Source organism: Branchiostoma lanceolatum, chromosome 17 (assembly GCF_035083965.1).
Source record: "Branchiostoma lanceolatum isolate klBraLanc5 chromosome 17, klBraLanc5.hap2, whole genome shotgun sequence".
NCBI classification, from domain to species: Eukaryota; Metazoa; Chordata; class Leptocardii; order Amphioxiformes; family Branchiostomatidae; genus Branchiostoma; species Branchiostoma lanceolatum.
In genome coordinates, this window is record NC_089738.1 from 15,771,224 (window position 1) to 15,788,462 (window position 17,239).

General features: G+C 42.2%; 2 protein-coding genes across 2 annotated transcripts; both read left to right on the forward strand.

The window, feature by feature from the left end:
- Window positions 1–486: 486 nt before the first annotated feature.
- On the forward strand, window positions 487–11,439 carry LOC136423427 (retinol-binding protein 3-like). The gene is made up of 9 exons (XM_066411568.1): window positions 487–832; window positions 3,419–3,615; window positions 4,158–4,250; window positions 4,706–4,794; window positions 5,048–5,204; window positions 7,236–7,385; window positions 8,476–8,608; window positions 9,241–9,354; window positions 9,723–11,439. Exons 2-9 carry the CDS (start codon window positions 3,430–3,432, stop codon window positions 9,905–9,907), a joined length of 1,107 nt encoding a protein of 368 aa, XP_066267665.1. The 5' UTR covers window positions 487–832; window positions 3,419–3,429; the 3' UTR covers window positions 9,908–11,439.
- A 646-nt stretch (window positions 11,440–12,085) lies between these two features.
- Window positions 12,086–17,162, forward strand: LOC136422744 (amine sulfotransferase-like). The gene is made up of 6 exons (XM_066410598.1): window positions 12,086–12,350; window positions 12,961–13,190; window positions 13,928–14,054; window positions 14,257–14,351; window positions 15,108–15,291; window positions 15,967–17,162. The coding sequence occupies exons 1-6, from the start codon at window positions 12,197–12,199 to the stop codon at window positions 16,074–16,076; spliced, it is 900 nt and encodes a 299-aa protein (XP_066266695.1). The 5' UTR covers window positions 12,086–12,196; the 3' UTR covers window positions 16,077–17,162.
- Window positions 17,163–17,239: the final 77 nt, after the last annotated feature.

The following is a 17,239-nucleotide window of genomic DNA, read 5'->3' on the forward strand; positions in this document are numbered from 1 at the left end:
AATGTCGGGTGAGAAGTGAAGACATCATGAGACGCCATATCCAGCTTCTCAAACAGACTCCGACCCGGCTGACTGTCGAAGCGTCAACAGCAATTTGTTTGGGCACACTGAAATGTATTCTGTTCTTTGTTTTCTTGTACTTTTGTTTACTTGTTTTTGGAACAAAACAAATAAAGTTTAGCAGACTAAGCACACAATTTCAACTTACTTAGAATATTCCATTTTTATTTGGATACTGATATTGCAGATATTTCTTTCAAAGGTTACTATTCAAGATGAGCTGTCTTTACGGTATATGAACGGTAACCTATCTAAACATATGATGAGGAAATATTACATGCTCTATCCCTTCGTAGACTTCCTAGTTTGATTGATCTTTGGAGGGATCCTCCCCCTTTCATCTCAATTTGTCTCACTTTGGTTTTACCTTCGTCTCAATTTGTCACAGACTGAAACAATTTCCACGGTGTGGTCCTCCGCCCATCCCACTCTAGTGCGGCTGCGCGTTATGAACAGAACCCCCAACTTTCCACAGATGGGTGCGTTTTCGCTAGCGCTTTAGAACCTAGAAATACGTCAGAACTATACTGGACGGTCCCTAGGTTCAGACGTAGTGTCATACAGTAAACGGTCCTTATCTGCGAGCCGTCCACCGCGCTCCATGACAGATAAGCTAGCGGGAACGCTGTGTTTGTTTACGTTGTTCGTTCAATACGGCGATTGCGTGTGAACAAGAAACAGAAGCGAACCCCACTGGACGTCGATTGGGACTGACAGAAAAGGGACAGCCGGAAGATTCGACGGTCAACACAACAGAAGAAGAAGTACAGAGGTAGGTAGAGATCTAGAACTTTGCATGGTTAGGCCGAGGTAGCATGGCGCAGAGGTTTCAAGTACATGTGTGTGTGTGTGTGTGTGTGTGTGTGTGTGTAATACACAGTATTATACTAGACGACAGAAATGCGGAAGGCGTGACTAGAAGTATGCAATTTAACAGTTCACGTGGCGGGGTGTCTCGTCACACGATCTCTGTAACCTCAAACTCTGCCCCAAACAATTCGTCAGGGCTGGCGGTCAGACTTGCGGAATCAATCATTGTGCTTGTACGCTTATCTGGCCGTACAGAATAGAATCGAGCAGTTTTAAGACTCCCATGGCAATTGTAGCGACCTTGGCCTAAGTTAGCCACACCCTGCTGTCATTGTCTCATCTTGTCCGTGGTAGTATGTTTGGCTGGGTTAAATAGCCTCGTATCCGGCTGTATACAGCTTAGGACCTCTTGCATCCCATGGGGAGTGAGAGGCGGGAAGCGGACCTAACGTTTAGAGGCCTTGACACCAGGCTAGGGTTTCTAGTATCAAGGCTGTTGACCTAGTCTACTGACCTTGTCAAGATGCCTGGCATCGAAACTTGTGGGTCCTGTCTTGCTTTACAAATTACATTGTTATTGCGATGGGCGCGTTATCCGTATGAGACAGAAACATATACAGAAGATACACGTATTTCTGTTTAGCAACGTCGAAGCAAAACACTGACATCTGGTATTGTTGGGACTTAGATTGAGACAGAGACGTTTTTCTCGACTTGTTTTCGCGTGAACGAGACATACGCATCGCATTAGGTCCCTGTAGTTCGTGTAGCTGAATGTGTCCGACTGTGCGTACTAGTCAGAGTTTCGTGCTGTGTAAACAACAGAGAGCACGATTAGCGCACTGATTATTCACAGAGACAGAAACACACAGCCGACATAAATAAAGTCATCATTCTTGTAGAAAAATACAACATTGGGGAGGATTTATTCTTAAATATCGATCGAACAATAGTTTACTCTGTTATGAGTTACTGTTTAGTCTATAGGACCTCAGCAAAATATACGCTTGTCGAGTTACATTACATCTTGTCTATTTCTTCATTTATTGGGGCCTGCATGGGGTGTGGGAGTCCCGTTAACGCTTTTCGCTAAATTCATAAATACAGCGGATTCGTGTTATAAATTCGGTAAGCTGGCTTCGCTTCAGGCATAGAATTCACGAACCAGTTGCATTTAACGTTGAACATATACCTATGTATACCTAGTCCCTTGACCTCCGGGTCGTTGGGGGGAAAAGGTAGAAATGAAGACGGACATCTGTCTCCAGACTCGATTATGTTCTACGTTGAATTTTGAGGGGCTCGGTTACGAATTACGTAGAATCAAAACGGCTGATTACGCTCTACGGAAAATGGCATACAAACCCCCCTTTATCACTCAGTGCAGCACTTTTTAAAGTAATTCTATGCCAATGAACTATGCCTGAGAAAGTCGCAATTTGTAACAGAAACTATGTATTACTATGTATCTAATGTATATTGTTATTATGAATATTGTATTCTCTATTTGTAGGTTATGTCCTAGGTTAAGCTACGCATAGGTTGTTCGTTCATTTGTAGTTTTGTGGTTCAGCCGTTACCAGCGAGAGCTGTCTTGGCTGACCCAGTGTAAATTACACTGTAATGACATGTTTCATTGTTAATGGATACAAATGCAAAACGTTACGATTTTGCCCCCAAACATCTGCTTGGAGATGCCTGTGACCCGGTCGTCTCTTCTTCAGCTGCCCGGGTTGCGACAGGACCAAAACGTGACAATTTTTATCCACGGTAACTACCGGGAGACTGTCGAGCTTCCGGTGGGAGCTCACCCCTACTTCCGCCGCCTGAAACCCACACCTAGCGCGGTGTCTTATCTGACTTGTCAGGGCCACCGACCTTTCCTTCCTTTGTGACCGTAGACAGGACGTTCTCTTCTTCTTCTTGTTCACGGAATGGTGGCCCTTTCGTATTCTCCAAGCAGAGGTACGTAGGGGGCAGCGTTAACGCTGCCCCCTCTTGCCCTCCGATCGAAACCTCTGCTTGGAGAATAGCCCTTTCGCTGGGCAGATGAGAAATTGGTTGTAGTAGCATGAAGATTCATTTGTGACATTTGTGTTGCTATAGAATTTAATATAAAACAATTTCCAACCGAAGAAATTGGACTTGGACTAATTTTTCGACTGTACAACACTATTGACAAGGAATAAGCCAAGCCGATATTTCTTGCAAGAGAAGTAAAGGAAGCCATACACATCATGGCTCTACAGCCACCCCTGACGGGGGACGCTATAAGCTTTCTGTAACGTTTGATCCACTGCGTTCCGAGGCATATGTCCTATCTGCATACTGTGACATCACAGAAGCGGTGGATTGCTCATTCCTTGACAGAGACTGGTACTGACACTACAGCCATAGTTAAATCTTGCTTAGAATTGGTTGTTATCTTATATGTAGACCTTCGAACTACCAGCAACCGTATTGTTAACGATCCTTAGACTACGAAACATTGCATAAAGGTACGCACTGAGGATATGACAGTGACTGATAATTTACCCCTTCTCTCTAGTTTTCGAGACTATGTCACCTACAGCATACCTCGTCTTCTTCGCTCTCGTTCCCACGGTTCTGTCCGTTGATTGGTGGAAAGTTGTCATGGGGATAGGTGACGTCATGGCGGATCACTACCTGGACCAGGACCTGCGGGCGCTACGCGACCACACCCTGTTACAGAGGTGGAACCAGACACTTGTGCGGAGGTTTCAGGTAGGTGCATTATGTATGTTTAAACTATGTATTGTATATATTTCATTGTATATGTCACAAACAGGTTCATGTTAAACGACCTGTACCTAGCCCCTCGGGGCACGAATGTACAATAAAGGTCTTCGTTCATTCATTCATCATTTAAAAAAAGGTTTTTAAGTCCTTCCCACACCAGATGGTGCATTAAGGATGGCGCCAATCTCCGTATTAATAGCGCTTGCCGCTTGGGCCACACAAGTTTGTGCAATCACTACAGCAGGGCTAGTCCACTGGTAGTGGTGTGTATTCAGTTGCCATACTCTTTCCCAAATGTTGAGTGTCAATCAGAGACAGCAGTCTGTACGGTTTCAGAGAGCATCCACTATCTTTCAGTGACTGAGAATTTAGAGCCACCATTCCCAGTCACTGATTAAAGATAGTGGAAGGTATCCGAAACATCTGACTATTTAGAGAATTCATCAAAGCGCTTGATTTATTTTGTATTGCGTTTCTTACTTTGAGATGAGAAACACTAACTGACGCCCAAGCAACTTTATTGTCAGTCATGGTCACAGGGCGACATGAGCGACTCCTTGCGGATGGAGGAGGGACTGACCACAGAACTACAGAACATCACAGGAGACGAAACCATAAAGGTGAGAGGGCGGCGAGATTTGTTACCTTCGCCAGGAAGGTTATGTTCTCGTGCGTGTGTATGTTTGTGTTGTTGTTGTTTGTGTGTGTGTGTGTGTGTGCGTGTGTGTGTGTGTGTGTATGTATGTGTGTGTGTGTGTGTGTGTGGGTGTGTGTGCGTGCGTGCGTGCGTGTGTGCGTGTGTGTGTGTGTGTGTGTGTGTGTGTGTGTGTATGTTTGTTTGCGAACAGCATAACTCGAGAAATTGTGGATGGACCTTCACCCTTTATGATATTTGTGTGCTAGTAGGTGTAGCCAAAATGAAGAACATATTAGATAACTGGCCCCCTAGTGGCTTTCCATTCTACTACAGCAGGATGTCTGGTTTGATATGTCGTGTTCTAGACATGTTATGGTCATGATCTTTTATGGTAGCTATAGGTAGCTAACTCTTATGCGTTCTTTCTTTGTTCCGGAGGTTTGGGACTTTGGAACATACGAGAACGCTACACAGCAACCTGTATCAAGAGAGTTCTATAACTTTAGCACATTTGTGGACAGCTTCAGGTATGTTTGTGTTGTTTGCTGATTTTGTTTTTCAGCGCTATTACCAGGTAACCCTTTGTGGCATGCACAATATGCTGATAGCGTAAATGAATAAGCAACTGGTACACAATCTGGACTACCTTTCTGCCAAGTAGTGTTGTACAAATCCGTCCCAGGAAAATCCAAGGACTTGGGTCGGAGTGTAGAGGAAAGTTCATTTCACTGATTTCTCTTCACTGGCAACATGATTATTCCTTAAACTTTTTCCTGACAGGAAGAACAGAGAGAAGTACATCAACGTCACCATGTTAAAAGGACAGGTCGGCTACGTGTCCATCAGATCCATGTCAGACATCGTCGACATCATCTTACCGGATCCGGAAATGACGGAGTTCTTCCTCGGCAAGATGGCGGCGCTGAATGAGTCCAAGGTCATATACCTTATCTTTGAACCTTTCTTTATTCAACAGGTAAAATGTCAAATTCGAATTACAGAATTTTTATAATGCAAGGCACTGACTGACGTTTAAAAAATGCCAAAATAATATTTTTTTGGAATTTTTGTTGCACAACATAAAACTGGTTCAATCAATAAGAAAGTCATTTTAGTAGTAATAATAGTGGTTTATCTATAGAAAAATACCTGCAACACAAAGATAAACTGAGTTTTTTTCTACAATGGATACTGTCAAAGCCATATCTAGAAGTAACTTTAAGAGTGTTTAAGTCAAGTGAATTGAAAATATTCCACCTTGATATTGCATCTAAACATTTAGCACACTGAAGTAGCTGCCTTGGGCGCGGGCAAGTTTGCACCTATTTTCAAGCAACAGTTTCCGTTTCGGCTATGTTTTTCAAAAGTCGAGTCTCCGGACTGAAGTTATTTTACCCCTTAAACCAAACAAGAGCTTTTAAAAAAAGCTGGCGTTTCGGCTACGTTTATAAGTGTGAATTGTCTTTTCCCTTTACTTGAAGTAAAATCTGCCAGAGGAAGTCACTCAAGGGCTGTTCAGTCTATAAGAAAAATTGTCATTTTGGGAAATGAGTACTGTTTTAATAGAGAAAGGCAGATTGGGGAAAGCAATTTTGAAGTTACGTCACTTAACTTAAGTGCTTTTGAAAAAGCTGGTCTTGGCCTACAACTTGTGCTTATTTGTAAAATGTATAATAGGCTCATTATAAAAGCTATCAATGTAATTATGTACATGGCACGCAATAAAACATAAAATTTGAAAAAGCACCATTGAATCATCAGCACTATGGTAATTAAGTGAAATAGAAGTTCATAACAGCTAAGGTTCTATCTAAAATGACTACCAAATGTCAAACAAATCAACAGCTACCTCATCCGTATTGTTCTGGTTTCCGCATTTACAACATTTCTTCCTTATTTTCCTGGGTAATTTTGCTAAAATTCATGAAAATTCCCATAGTTTTGTGCCGAGGGGCGCCACTTTCCACGTCCGTGTTGTCTGAATGAAGTCGATACTGAACAATGGAGCATTTGCTACTGTAACAAAGAATCGCTGTTTTGCAAACAACATCAAGAGCCTCTGTTTACATCGGGGATAGAAGTTTAGTGGCGAGTGTTTTGCAAGAATCATCTTACCGCGCATAGGAGCCGCTGCACGGTATTTTCCATTACAATGAACAGAAAAATTCGAATGCCGGGTTTGGAATCTATGAAGTCCTGTTCATAAGACAAAGGCCTTGTATATATTAAATGAATATTTAAAAATAACAAATATAAAATATTTCTTTATTTATTAATGAAAAAAATGATATTCATAAATATGATATTGATAGATTAATATAATATCAATATATATTTTTGATATTCAATATCTAAAAAGAAAAAAAAAATTCATGCACGGACACGAACCCGGATCTTCTGGGTCCGAAGTGCTTCGCGTTGCCAGATCGGCCAAGCTGCGGTACGTATTTACATACTTTGGACGTAATGCTATAAACTCACTATATGGTATCATTTATGCCGATTTTTGCTCGTTTTCTTGACGAAATCATTTTTTTTCTTCTGCAATCTTGTGGAATAGATGTAATATGGTCATTTTTCAGGATATCAAAGTCCGAAACCACAATGCAATGATATTTCCGAACAGTTGTAGCAGTTACATGCGGTCGCCGTCCTGTGTCACATGCAAATCTAGCGTGCCTGCCTTTTCGTGCTCTCTTGCCATATAAGGCAACGGCTATACAAGGATTTGAGAACGTATTGCCATATAAGGTCTTATTGTGTGCGACACAGTGTTGAACCAAGCTTCCCTGCTTCCCTGGTCCTTGCTTGAAGGTAAAAGCCAGGACAATGCGTTCCGGCGCGCATGCGCCGAAACGCAAAAAAATATTGGCACCAAATCCCCATCTGTTTATACAGAGTTAGGCAGCAGGGAGAACGTTGAAAATATTGGAGTGAGAGATAACTTTGTTAGTGGCAAATGTTACAGGCTGTCATATTGGACCTTCGCAACAACCTGGGAGGCGACAGAGAAGGCGTGGTCCACTGGGCGTCCTTCTTCTTTAACGCTACTCCGTCTGTGCCGCTGTCTGACGTGTACTACAGGGACGGCGTCAACCAGTACTGGACATTACTGGAGGTATGTATTACTGGATATTGGAGTTTTCTTTTTACACAACCAGTCACTTATTACCTGCTGACGTCAGACACCTTCTTCAGAGCTTCTGACTGGAGTACTGTTTCTCGCCGCTATAAGTAGCCGATGTAGGAGAAGCAGCACTCCATGCCAGTCAGAAGCTCTGAAGAAGTTGTCTGACAGAGGCCCAAACGTCAGCAGGTAAGAAGTGTCCGGTTGTGTAAAAAGAAAGCTCCAACATCCTATGTACAATACATTGTGTATTTGTTTGCAAATGTTACTAGTACCTTTCTAGTCTCGAAAAAAGTCAAACCCAAATAAGATAGAATTTAGTGTTAGTATTTGAACTAGAATAAGTCACATGCTATATTGTTACCAATTGTCTGGCCGTCCTTCCATGTTTCATGTACTTGCAATTAGCCTGCGGGCAAGAACTTGCAATAAACTTATTATTGATTACAAAATAAATCAAGCAACTGCAGCAGATACATCCTCTTAACGTTTAGAGATAGCATCCAATTTTTTATATCCGTGATGGAGAAAAAACGTATCTATTCCATAATATGTAATGTTTTACTTTGATGTCTAACCTTTTAGACCCTCTGGGGGTATATGGCATCTCACCTTGCTACCGTATTCATTACCCAACACCAACTGTTTTACGACAAACTGCAAACCAGCACCCTGTAGCAATTGAGGATTATGAATGAATGAAATACCTTTATTGTGCATTTATGCCCCGAGGGGCTAGGTGCAGGTCGTCTAACCATCCTTGGTCTAACTTAACACATGGAACATACAAGGACATAAATACAACAATACAAGCTGTAAACATATAGAATAGACAAACGTGTTATTAAACTAAGCTATTCCAGTAGTGTCGACTTCTTCTTAATTGCTTCTTTGTACATGTATAAATGTATGAACATACAATATTTCTTATACAAGGATTATCCAGGCGTAATAAAAATATGAATTTGTCTGTTGCATTAAGATATTTGAAATATGGGAATTTTTCTTTGATAAAGTTAAAAAGTACACTTCTTTCGCTATATTATGAGAAGTCCTAAAACGCGTACGTTTTTTTCGTCAGGTGCCAGGGGGTATCAGATTCCCCGACAAGCCGCTGTACCTGCTGACGAGCAACAGGACCAGGTGGGAGGCAGAGGAGTTCGCCTACGCCATGCAGGTCACCAACAGGACCACCATCATCGGGGAGACTACGGGCAAGTAAAGATGCACAAGCCCACTCGTATATAATTCGTATTAGTTTAAGTCCTTCCCGCACCAGGTGGTGTACGGGACGGCACTCATTACTGTCTCTTTAGCCCTGGGCCACACAACGTAGAGCAGGGGGCTAGTCCATTGGTACTGTGTGTTTAATTGCCATACTCTTTCCCAAACAATACGTCTTTGGTAGGATTCGGCCGGGGATCGAACTGAGGACCTACCGAATGCAAGGCAAACACTCTACTCACTACTCACTTGGCCATCTCACCGGCACCACATCTACACCCGTGACTAAGACCAACTATTTCTAAATCTAACTCAGAAAAGTCATTCTCCTCTTAGATGCGAATAGAGGAGCGAGCTGCAGCTCGAATATAGGCGGAATTGTACCTTGCTCCAAACCCAGCGTTGACCTTGGTTGGGCAGTGGTCGTGAACATGCGAAGTCGTGGAAAAAGTCCTGAGTGTGTGACAGGGGCTTAATTCAGACTATCCTCATTACGCAGGCCTGAAACCCTCAGCTGGATTCAGGCCTGCGTATGGAGGCTGCGTAAGACAAACTGTAACCTATTCCCTTCTTCCTCACGAAAGCCGATGTCGTTATACCTTTATCTTCTCTCCGTATGTAGCGGGTGAAGAGTTCACAGGAATGTGGATCCCTATCGACGGGACGGATGTTCACCTCCTGACCAGAACGAACGTGGTGAGGAACCCCATCACACAGGACAGCTGGAGCGGCAAAGGTACGCTTTTCTTCTTCCTCGTAATACTTGATAACCATTCTCCTACGCAGAGACACGCTCATAGCCTATACCTACTGAAAACATTTAGGCGATTCTCTGATTGGCTGACAGCTGGTTAGAGGCCGTGTCCATAAAAGTGGAAATATCAGCGCTTTAACAAAAGTGCATAGAAGATGGGCTCTAATTTTGCGACTTACCAAATTTTCGACCAGTCCTCTGGTTTTCTTTGGACGGCTCAGTTTACGTCACGGACGTGTGACGTAAACATCGGATCAAAGGTTGTTGGAAGTCTGTACCAGCCCCCGTCCCTGTTCGCGGACGAGTATAGTGAACCGTTGCGTGTAAAACGTGCAATTTGTTTTTTCCAGGGGTCACGCCGGATATTACCGTGCCAAGAGAAGAAGCTCTGGCGGAGGCCCTGCGGAAAATACGGGGGAGCGAGGACACCAACATGGCCGACAGCGCTGGGAATACAGGTCCTTCCAGATGGACTATTTATCTGGTACTTATAAGCACAGGGATAGTTCTCCTCACATCCACTACCTTCATGTGATCTCAGTGATAATCTTGTGTTCAATTTGGAGCAAACAGCTGCAGTAGTAGGAAACCGGAAATGATACTGGTATTTATAAGCACAGGACTAGCTCTCCTCACATCCGCTACCTTCATGTGATCTTTGATAATCTTGTGTTTAATTCTGAGCAAACAGTAGTAGAAAACCTCCCTGATGGACTATTTATCTGGTACTTATAAGCACAGGGACAGCCCTGCTCACATCCACTACCTTTCATGTGATCTATGATAAACTTGTGTGTGATTTCCAGCAAACAGTAGTAGACAACCGGAAATGATGCTGGTACTTATAAGCACATGGACTAGCTCTTCTCACATCCACTACCTTCATATGATCTATGATAATCTTGTTGTTAGAACTGGACAGTTGTAGAAAACCTCCCAGATGGACTATTTATAATTATCTGGTACTTATAAGCACAGGGATAGCTCTCCTCACATCCACTACCAACATGTGATCTATGATGAACTTGTGTGTGATTTCCAGCAAACAGTAGTAGACAACCGGAATGATACTGGTATTTATAAGCACAGGGATAGCTCTCCTCATATCCACTACCTTCATGTGATCTTTGATAATCTTGTGTTTAAATCTGAGGAAACAGTACTAGAAAACCTCCCAGATGGACTATTTATCTGGTACTTATAAGCACATGGACTAGCTCTTCTCACATCCACTACCTTCATTTGAGTTATGATAATCTTGTGTTTAATTTGGAGCAAACAGTAGAAGACAACCGGAATGATGCTGGTATTTATAAGCACATGGATGGCTCTCTTCATGATCACATCTACTACCTTCATATGATCTATGATAATCTTGTGTTAGAATTGGACAGTAATAGAAAACCTCCCAGATGGACTATTTATTTGGTACTTATAAGCATAGGACTAGCTCTGCTCACATCCACTACCTTCATGTGATCTATGGTAAACTTGTGTGTAATTAAGTTAAGAGCAAACACTGTAGTAGAAAACCTGAAATGATCCTGTGATATATACAATCAGTCTGAGTTGATGTTGTTGTCAAAAAGAGATACGTTGCAAATTTGCCATATAAGTTGCAAACTGTCTAGAGATGTACGGTTGGGTTGCTAATGTTCCGTCATCATTCTACGGTGGGGTATCACATCGCTTGGCTGTACTGATCTTTTTATAGAATCCGCTAGGTGTCAGTATTACGTGGTCCCTATTTTAACGCTTCTCAGACGTCCGATTACCATTGGACAGATGGTACACGGTACAAGTTTTTAAGCTCGGGTGACCTATTAAGGAACATAATTGTCACTTTAATTTAAATCTAACTAATTTAGAAGATATTATTTATGTACTGTTTGAAATAGAAAATAAATGATTAGAAAGTGAAGTTAATAACGATTTGTGTAAATGATGTTCATATTGTTCTACGCACATTGCTTAGAAACCATTGTATTACTACTTTGTTTTAGATACTTTCATGTTGTTCAAATTAACCCAACTAAAAGACAATGAAGTTGCTTCTATGTCTACTGACTGGATTCCTCATTTCTGAAATTTCAAGCCGGTTTTGATATAGTTTGTCCCATTGTACGCAATGACTGGGTTTCGCAACACCTGCGTACGCTGATGTTTTTATACAAATCGCTAGATGTCTCTTCTCTGTGGTCACTTGAATAGATAGCAGCGGTAAGGTCACGGTCACGGTGGTAAATTACCTGCCTGCCTGTTTGTACTTCATTCTATTCAACACCAGGACAAGTAAAGAAACAACAGAAACGTCATATTTCATTTAGGAAACTGATAGTAAATGAGTTTTCCATTCTACTTTATGAACACGATATTGACAGCAAAAACTTATTAATAAGAGTCTACATTGATCTTTACACATACGCACGCACGCACACACAGACACACACACAGTATATACTACGCACGCACGCACGCACACACACAGAGAAAACAATGTCTCTGAGGTAACACTTACTCTTATAAATGGGAGAATTTTACTTGGTCATATAACAGGTGATATAGCATTAACTGTAACTTACACACGTCAAAATTATTCTGCTATGTCATGTAGTTCAACAATACGTTCAGCAATGCACGAAAGCTTTCTGTTGACACAATGAGCTAACCTTTGACCGTATGGTTAATGACTAAGCAAACACTGGTTCGTACGGCTAGGTCTTAAGTTTGCTTCTTACGAAGCATGACGAGGCAATTTTTGTCATATAAATAACCAGCATCTAGAGGTGATACCAGTCTTCACAGGCGTCCAGCAATAACCAACATGAGTGGCAATAATTCCCCTGGCCCCTTCAGCCCGCCTTTTCATTTCAAAGGCGTGAAGTTCTTTCCCGCGGCCGATCTTCGGGCGGTGGAACAAGTGGAGTCATTTCAAGTCAGAGACGACGACGTTTTCGTGTCAGCTTACGTCAAGTCAGGTAAGGTTTTCGATCACCTTTAAGCAGTCGTGAAGATTTAGTAACAAACCTATTTACAGATTAGTTGAGGACATAATGTAAAGGTAAGGTTCCTATAGCAATTTGAGGCCGTAGCAAGCTGCAGTAAGTTGAGAGAGAGAGAAAGAAAGAAAGAAAGAGACAGAGAAAGAGAGAGAAATTTGAGTGAGAGATAATGAAAGAGAGAGAGAGAGAAAGAGAAAGAAATGGTTATTCATTTAAGACAAACACTTGCAGCGACAACATTTCACCTCACTGACCTAACTCCATGATCAGGTACTACGATTTTTCCTCCCCATATCTGTAGTGCCCTACTGAATGGCCCAGTTCGAAGTACATGTTCTCTATTGTTTGAATAGTCTGTGTGTGTTGTATGCACAAAGTCTACATTGTGACAGGCTACACTGTAGCAGCGTTGGAACGTAAAACCCTGATGAATTTTGTGATGCTGTCAGTGAGTATTCTATGTACCCGCGTGCCTGCGAAGCTGGTGTACATGTGTTACGCCGAAGGGCGGTTATACCGGCTATATAGATGCAGAGACAGATAGAGATACAAAGAGAGATTTGTATGTATTTCTTCTTAAATCCAGGAACAACATGGGTACAACAGATCGTGTCTCTGCTATCCACTGAGGGTGATCTCAGCGAAGTGAACAAGATCCCGATCGTCGTCCGTGTGCCGTGGCTGGAAACAATGGACATGTCGGGAAGCGGGAAGCCGTATCCCAAACTGTTGGAGGAGGCCCCCTCCCCCCGTCTGATGAAGACCCACCTGCCCTATCACATGTTACCTCAGCAGGCAAGGGAGGGAAAAGGGAAGGTTTGTACAGTTATTAATGTTTTATCAATGTTTGTACAGCAGCTTAGGTATTGGTATTTTATGCTAGGGTCACATTTCCTAACCGGGCTGTTTGCGGAAACGAAAAATCAAAGTGTATGTCAATAAATTTGCTATATGTCTTTTATATCATACTTTTCGTTCCCAAAGACTGCCCGGCCGGGCCCCGGAGTGGAAATGTGACCCAAGCATTACATATTGATATCTTAATGCTTAGGTCCTAATGGCCCCCGGTACTTCCGGTGTTCACACGATTAGCTCACGGCGTCTATTTGTTACATGGCCCCGCGTTGATTTCAAGTCTGACTTAAAATGATTCGGGGTCCCGGCCGGGCCCAAAAATAGCCCGGCAGCCGCAGGGTGTCCCACGGGGCCACGTAGGTCACGACAGTGACAAAAAAACAGCCCAGCGGGGCCCCTTTTTCCAATTAAGACCTAAGCATAAGATGTGAGAAAAGTCCAAATGTACAATATCAGGTAGACACATGTATAAGGGATGTCGAGTAATGAATCCATCGCTTCCATTGCGCCTTAAGCAAAGTGTAGACACGTGACTCGTTGCGCAGTGGATCAAATTAAGCGAATAGTGTGGTTCCTCAGAAATGTACCTTGGGAGCCAAACTAATGGAAACCAGTCAACATAGCTCTTGAGAAAGGGCTTAGCTAGTTTGCCATCTTTTTTATAACAAAACGTGTATAACATGATACTCCGTTTCCAGATCATCTACTGCGCGAGGAACGTCAAAGACGTGGTGGTTTCTTGGCACAAGATGAGGGAAGGATTCGCACACATTCCATCCGGAACGTTTGATGAAAACTTCCAAGAATTCATCAATCCTGAGCAAGGTGAGATTTTTGAGTCCGGTTCTGCTGTTCGTTTTGTGCATTGGAGCCCACTAGCGCGGGGTGTCAGCATTGTAGCTATGTTTGGTCCTGATCAATAGACTGTGAATGCAATCTTTCAACACAAGTAGAATGAAAATATATTTTTGCCTTTCGTGTCTTGTAATAAAGTGATACGTTTTGACGTTTCAAACGTTCTCCACAGCCGTCTTCGGCCTCTGGTGGGACGTGGTCCAGGAGTACTGGCGTCACAAGGATGACGGCAACATGCTCTTCGTCAAGTTTGAGGACTTGAAACGGGTAAGATTATAGTTTCTTCTGCCTAATGATACCCTGTATTACACAATCTCTCGCTATCAGGGACTGAATCGGCCACTGCACCAACTTGAGTCTTTGATTTCTATCCTTGACCTCCCTCCACTCGACCTTGTTGAAAAGCGGCCTTATTGCCAAACATGTCATCGAGGGGAAATGTGGTTTGACATGACTTAAACTTGGCGTTGTCACTTACCTGAAGCCATAAGACTGATCTAAAATGGGAAGCTCCAATAACAGCTTCTCATTATCTTTTACTACAAAAACCAGTTCAATAGAAGCTTAAGATTCTCTGTACGTACCTATGGAAAGCAGTTGTCACTGCCTCCAACACTGCGGTAATACTAATAAACAGTTGTCAGTCTGAGAACGAACGTTAGCCCGTACACCTCTGTGTCGGCAATGTCGTTCAGACTGAATTTTGGCATGTTTTTATCTACATCATGACAACTTCAAATTCTCTGTGGGGTCGTGTGTCGTAACGGCAGGGTTTTGGGCCCAGACCCCAGCAGTCCCGGGTTCGAATCCCCTGACGCCACTGATCTTGTGCCCTTGGGGAAAAGGCACTACTAAAGTATACACGATTTTCCTCACTCCAGCCAAGTGTAAGAGTGTAATAACGGGAATATTATGTGTGTGGGTCACGTCACCAGCAATAGCTGCCTGTGTCCCGCGTGTATTGCACCGTTGCAATTCTGATAAGATAGAAATAATATAAAAAATTCTTATCCTTGTATGAAGGACCTGCGCGGCAACGTGGTGAAGATCGCTAACTTCTTGTCCAAGACTCTGTCTGACCAGCGCATCGATGAAGTGACAGCCAACTGTACCTTCTCCGCCATGAAGAACAACGAAGCTACAAACCTTACTCGGGCTGAAGCTTTCAAGGGTCTGGCGACAAAAGAGTTTGAGTTCATCCGAAAAGGTATGCTTGCCAGGGCTGATATTGTAATTGTAGCCTGGGCACCATCCCCCGTAGTTACCGATGGCTCAATCTTTTCGATTGAGCAAGCAAAAATATTGAGCCAGTGGTAACTACGGAGGATGGTGCCCAGGCTAATGTTATTGTGTATCGGGGCATATGTTAAAATTTCCGAACTCCAAATACTCTTTGAACGTAATCTGTAGTAGGCAGATGCTGTAATTACCAACACAAAAGGAAACTGGTACTTGCACACATTGTGTCGACTGAACAGAACCAGTCTTTATCAAGGAATGAGCAATCCACCGCTTCTATGACGTCACGTTATGCAGATAGAACACGTGACTTGGTGAACAGTGGATCAAAAGTTGTCGACAACTTATGGCGCCCCCCGTCTCTATAAAGGGATGGTGGTAAAATTAAGCCCTGATTTTACAGCTTGCTCTCGCAAAGATGAAAGACCTTCAAGCTATAAAGGGTTGGTTATAATGGCCTGATTGTACTCCTAGCTCAAGCTAGAAAGATGAAATATGGAATTTCAGGCTTTGAACCGTAGGTTCATTTTGGCATTAGAACGTCTTTCAAAGCTGGACACAGTTAGCTTATTGATATTGGATCATTAGCTACATGTGTATATAGTTGTCATTGATTGATAGATTGTTTATGTCGTTTCCCCAGGAAAAGTCGGAGACTGGATGAACTCGCTCAGTCCGGAGCAGAGCAAAATCCTGGATGACATCCACAGGGAGAAAATGGCGGGCGTGGATTTGACCTTTGAGTTCGAGTAATATACTTTGTCAAAAGTAATGACCTTGAGTTGTTTATACACATCGGCCTTTGTCTTCATAGTAGCCGCCTAAATAGTAGACCCATCAGCCCGAGCTTAGCAGCGTTTTTTCTCTTCTTCTGTCGGTATTGAGATCATAACAGGTAGCAAATTGATGAAAAGATGATATTCTGATTGATGCTTTGGTCCCATTTCCAATCCGGGGCCCGGCAGGGCAGCTTGTTGGAACAAAAAGTATGATATAAAAGGGAACAAAAGAAATTAATATTGAAAACGTTACTCCTAACCATATAATGTTTATTTTCTTGATACGCATTTTTCTATTTTTCGTTTTCGTGAACAGCCCGGCCGGGCCCAGGATTGGAAATGGTACCGAAGCATAAGCAGCGCACGGTGTATTGCTTTATTTTTTAAATATTTGTCTCTACTTTGCTTTTTCTTGTTATATTTCTCCCTTAATCAATGGTCGGACTTACATATATGAAAGACCCCGTTCTTGTCTACTCGTATTCCACAATGAATAAAAGTGACAAAAAGATTTTGATACATGTAGTATGGAGTGAAATAGAATGGAAAATAAAAAGGTTGGGAAAATAATGCCGTCATAATGGATGTGAAGGTTTCTCCCGCATTCTATCTTATGTCTTGTGCATTAGAAGATACATACAAATTGTAATGATCTCCTAATAGTAATTTTCTCTTATTTTAATAGATATATAGACATAGATATATAGATATCTATACATAGATTAAGTTTAGTCATCAAATTCTATCTGAAGCTAAATTCGTTACATTCTGAAATATAACACCAAGTAATCAAGACTTTAAATTATATAGACTTATCGTGTCATTAACATCATGTGCCACAATTGTCAAAGAGTGATCAGAGATCTAAATTGCCAGTGTCCCTTTTGGGTTTAAAATCTTCTTTATTCTGTTCAAGATGAATGACGTAATACACATTAAAAGCCTGCTACAACCCTTTATCTCATGATTGACTATCGCCAGGAGGGCGCAGGGCAGAAAAAAGAGTACAAAATACTAGTCACTATTAAAGTGCATCGGATATTCTAAGCGTTTTCTATTACTGAAGAATAAAGGTACAATATGACGTTATGAAAAGAATTACGTTTTAGAGATACTAAAATCGTGCCTATTTTACAT

Excerpts from the sequence above, each read along its gene's own strand:
- LOC136423427 (XM_066411568.1), top strand. The coding sequence starts at position 3,430 with ATGTCACCTACAGCATACCTCGTCTTCTTCGCTCTCGTTCCCACGGTT. Across the intron at positions 3,616-4,157 it reads CACTTGTGCGGAGGTTTCAG|TCATGGTCACAGGGCGACAT; the intron begins GTAGGTGCATTA and ends CTTTATTGTCAG. Across the intron at positions 4,795-5,047 it reads ACATTTGTGGACAGCTTCAG|GAAGAACAGAGAGAAGTACA; the intron begins GTATGTTTGTGT and ends TTTTCCTGACAG.
- LOC136422744 (XM_066410598.1), top strand. The coding sequence starts at position 12,197 with ATGAGTGGCAATAATTCCCCTGGCCCCTTCAGCCCGCCTTTTCATTTC. Across the intron at positions 14,055-14,256 it reads ATTCATCAATCCTGAGCAAG|CCGTCTTCGGCCTCTGGTGG; the intron begins GTGAGATTTTTG and ends CGTTCTCCACAG. Across the intron at positions 14,352-15,107 it reads AGTTTGAGGACTTGAAACGG|GACCTGCGCGGCAACGTGGT; the intron begins GTAAGATTATAG and ends CCTTGTATGAAG.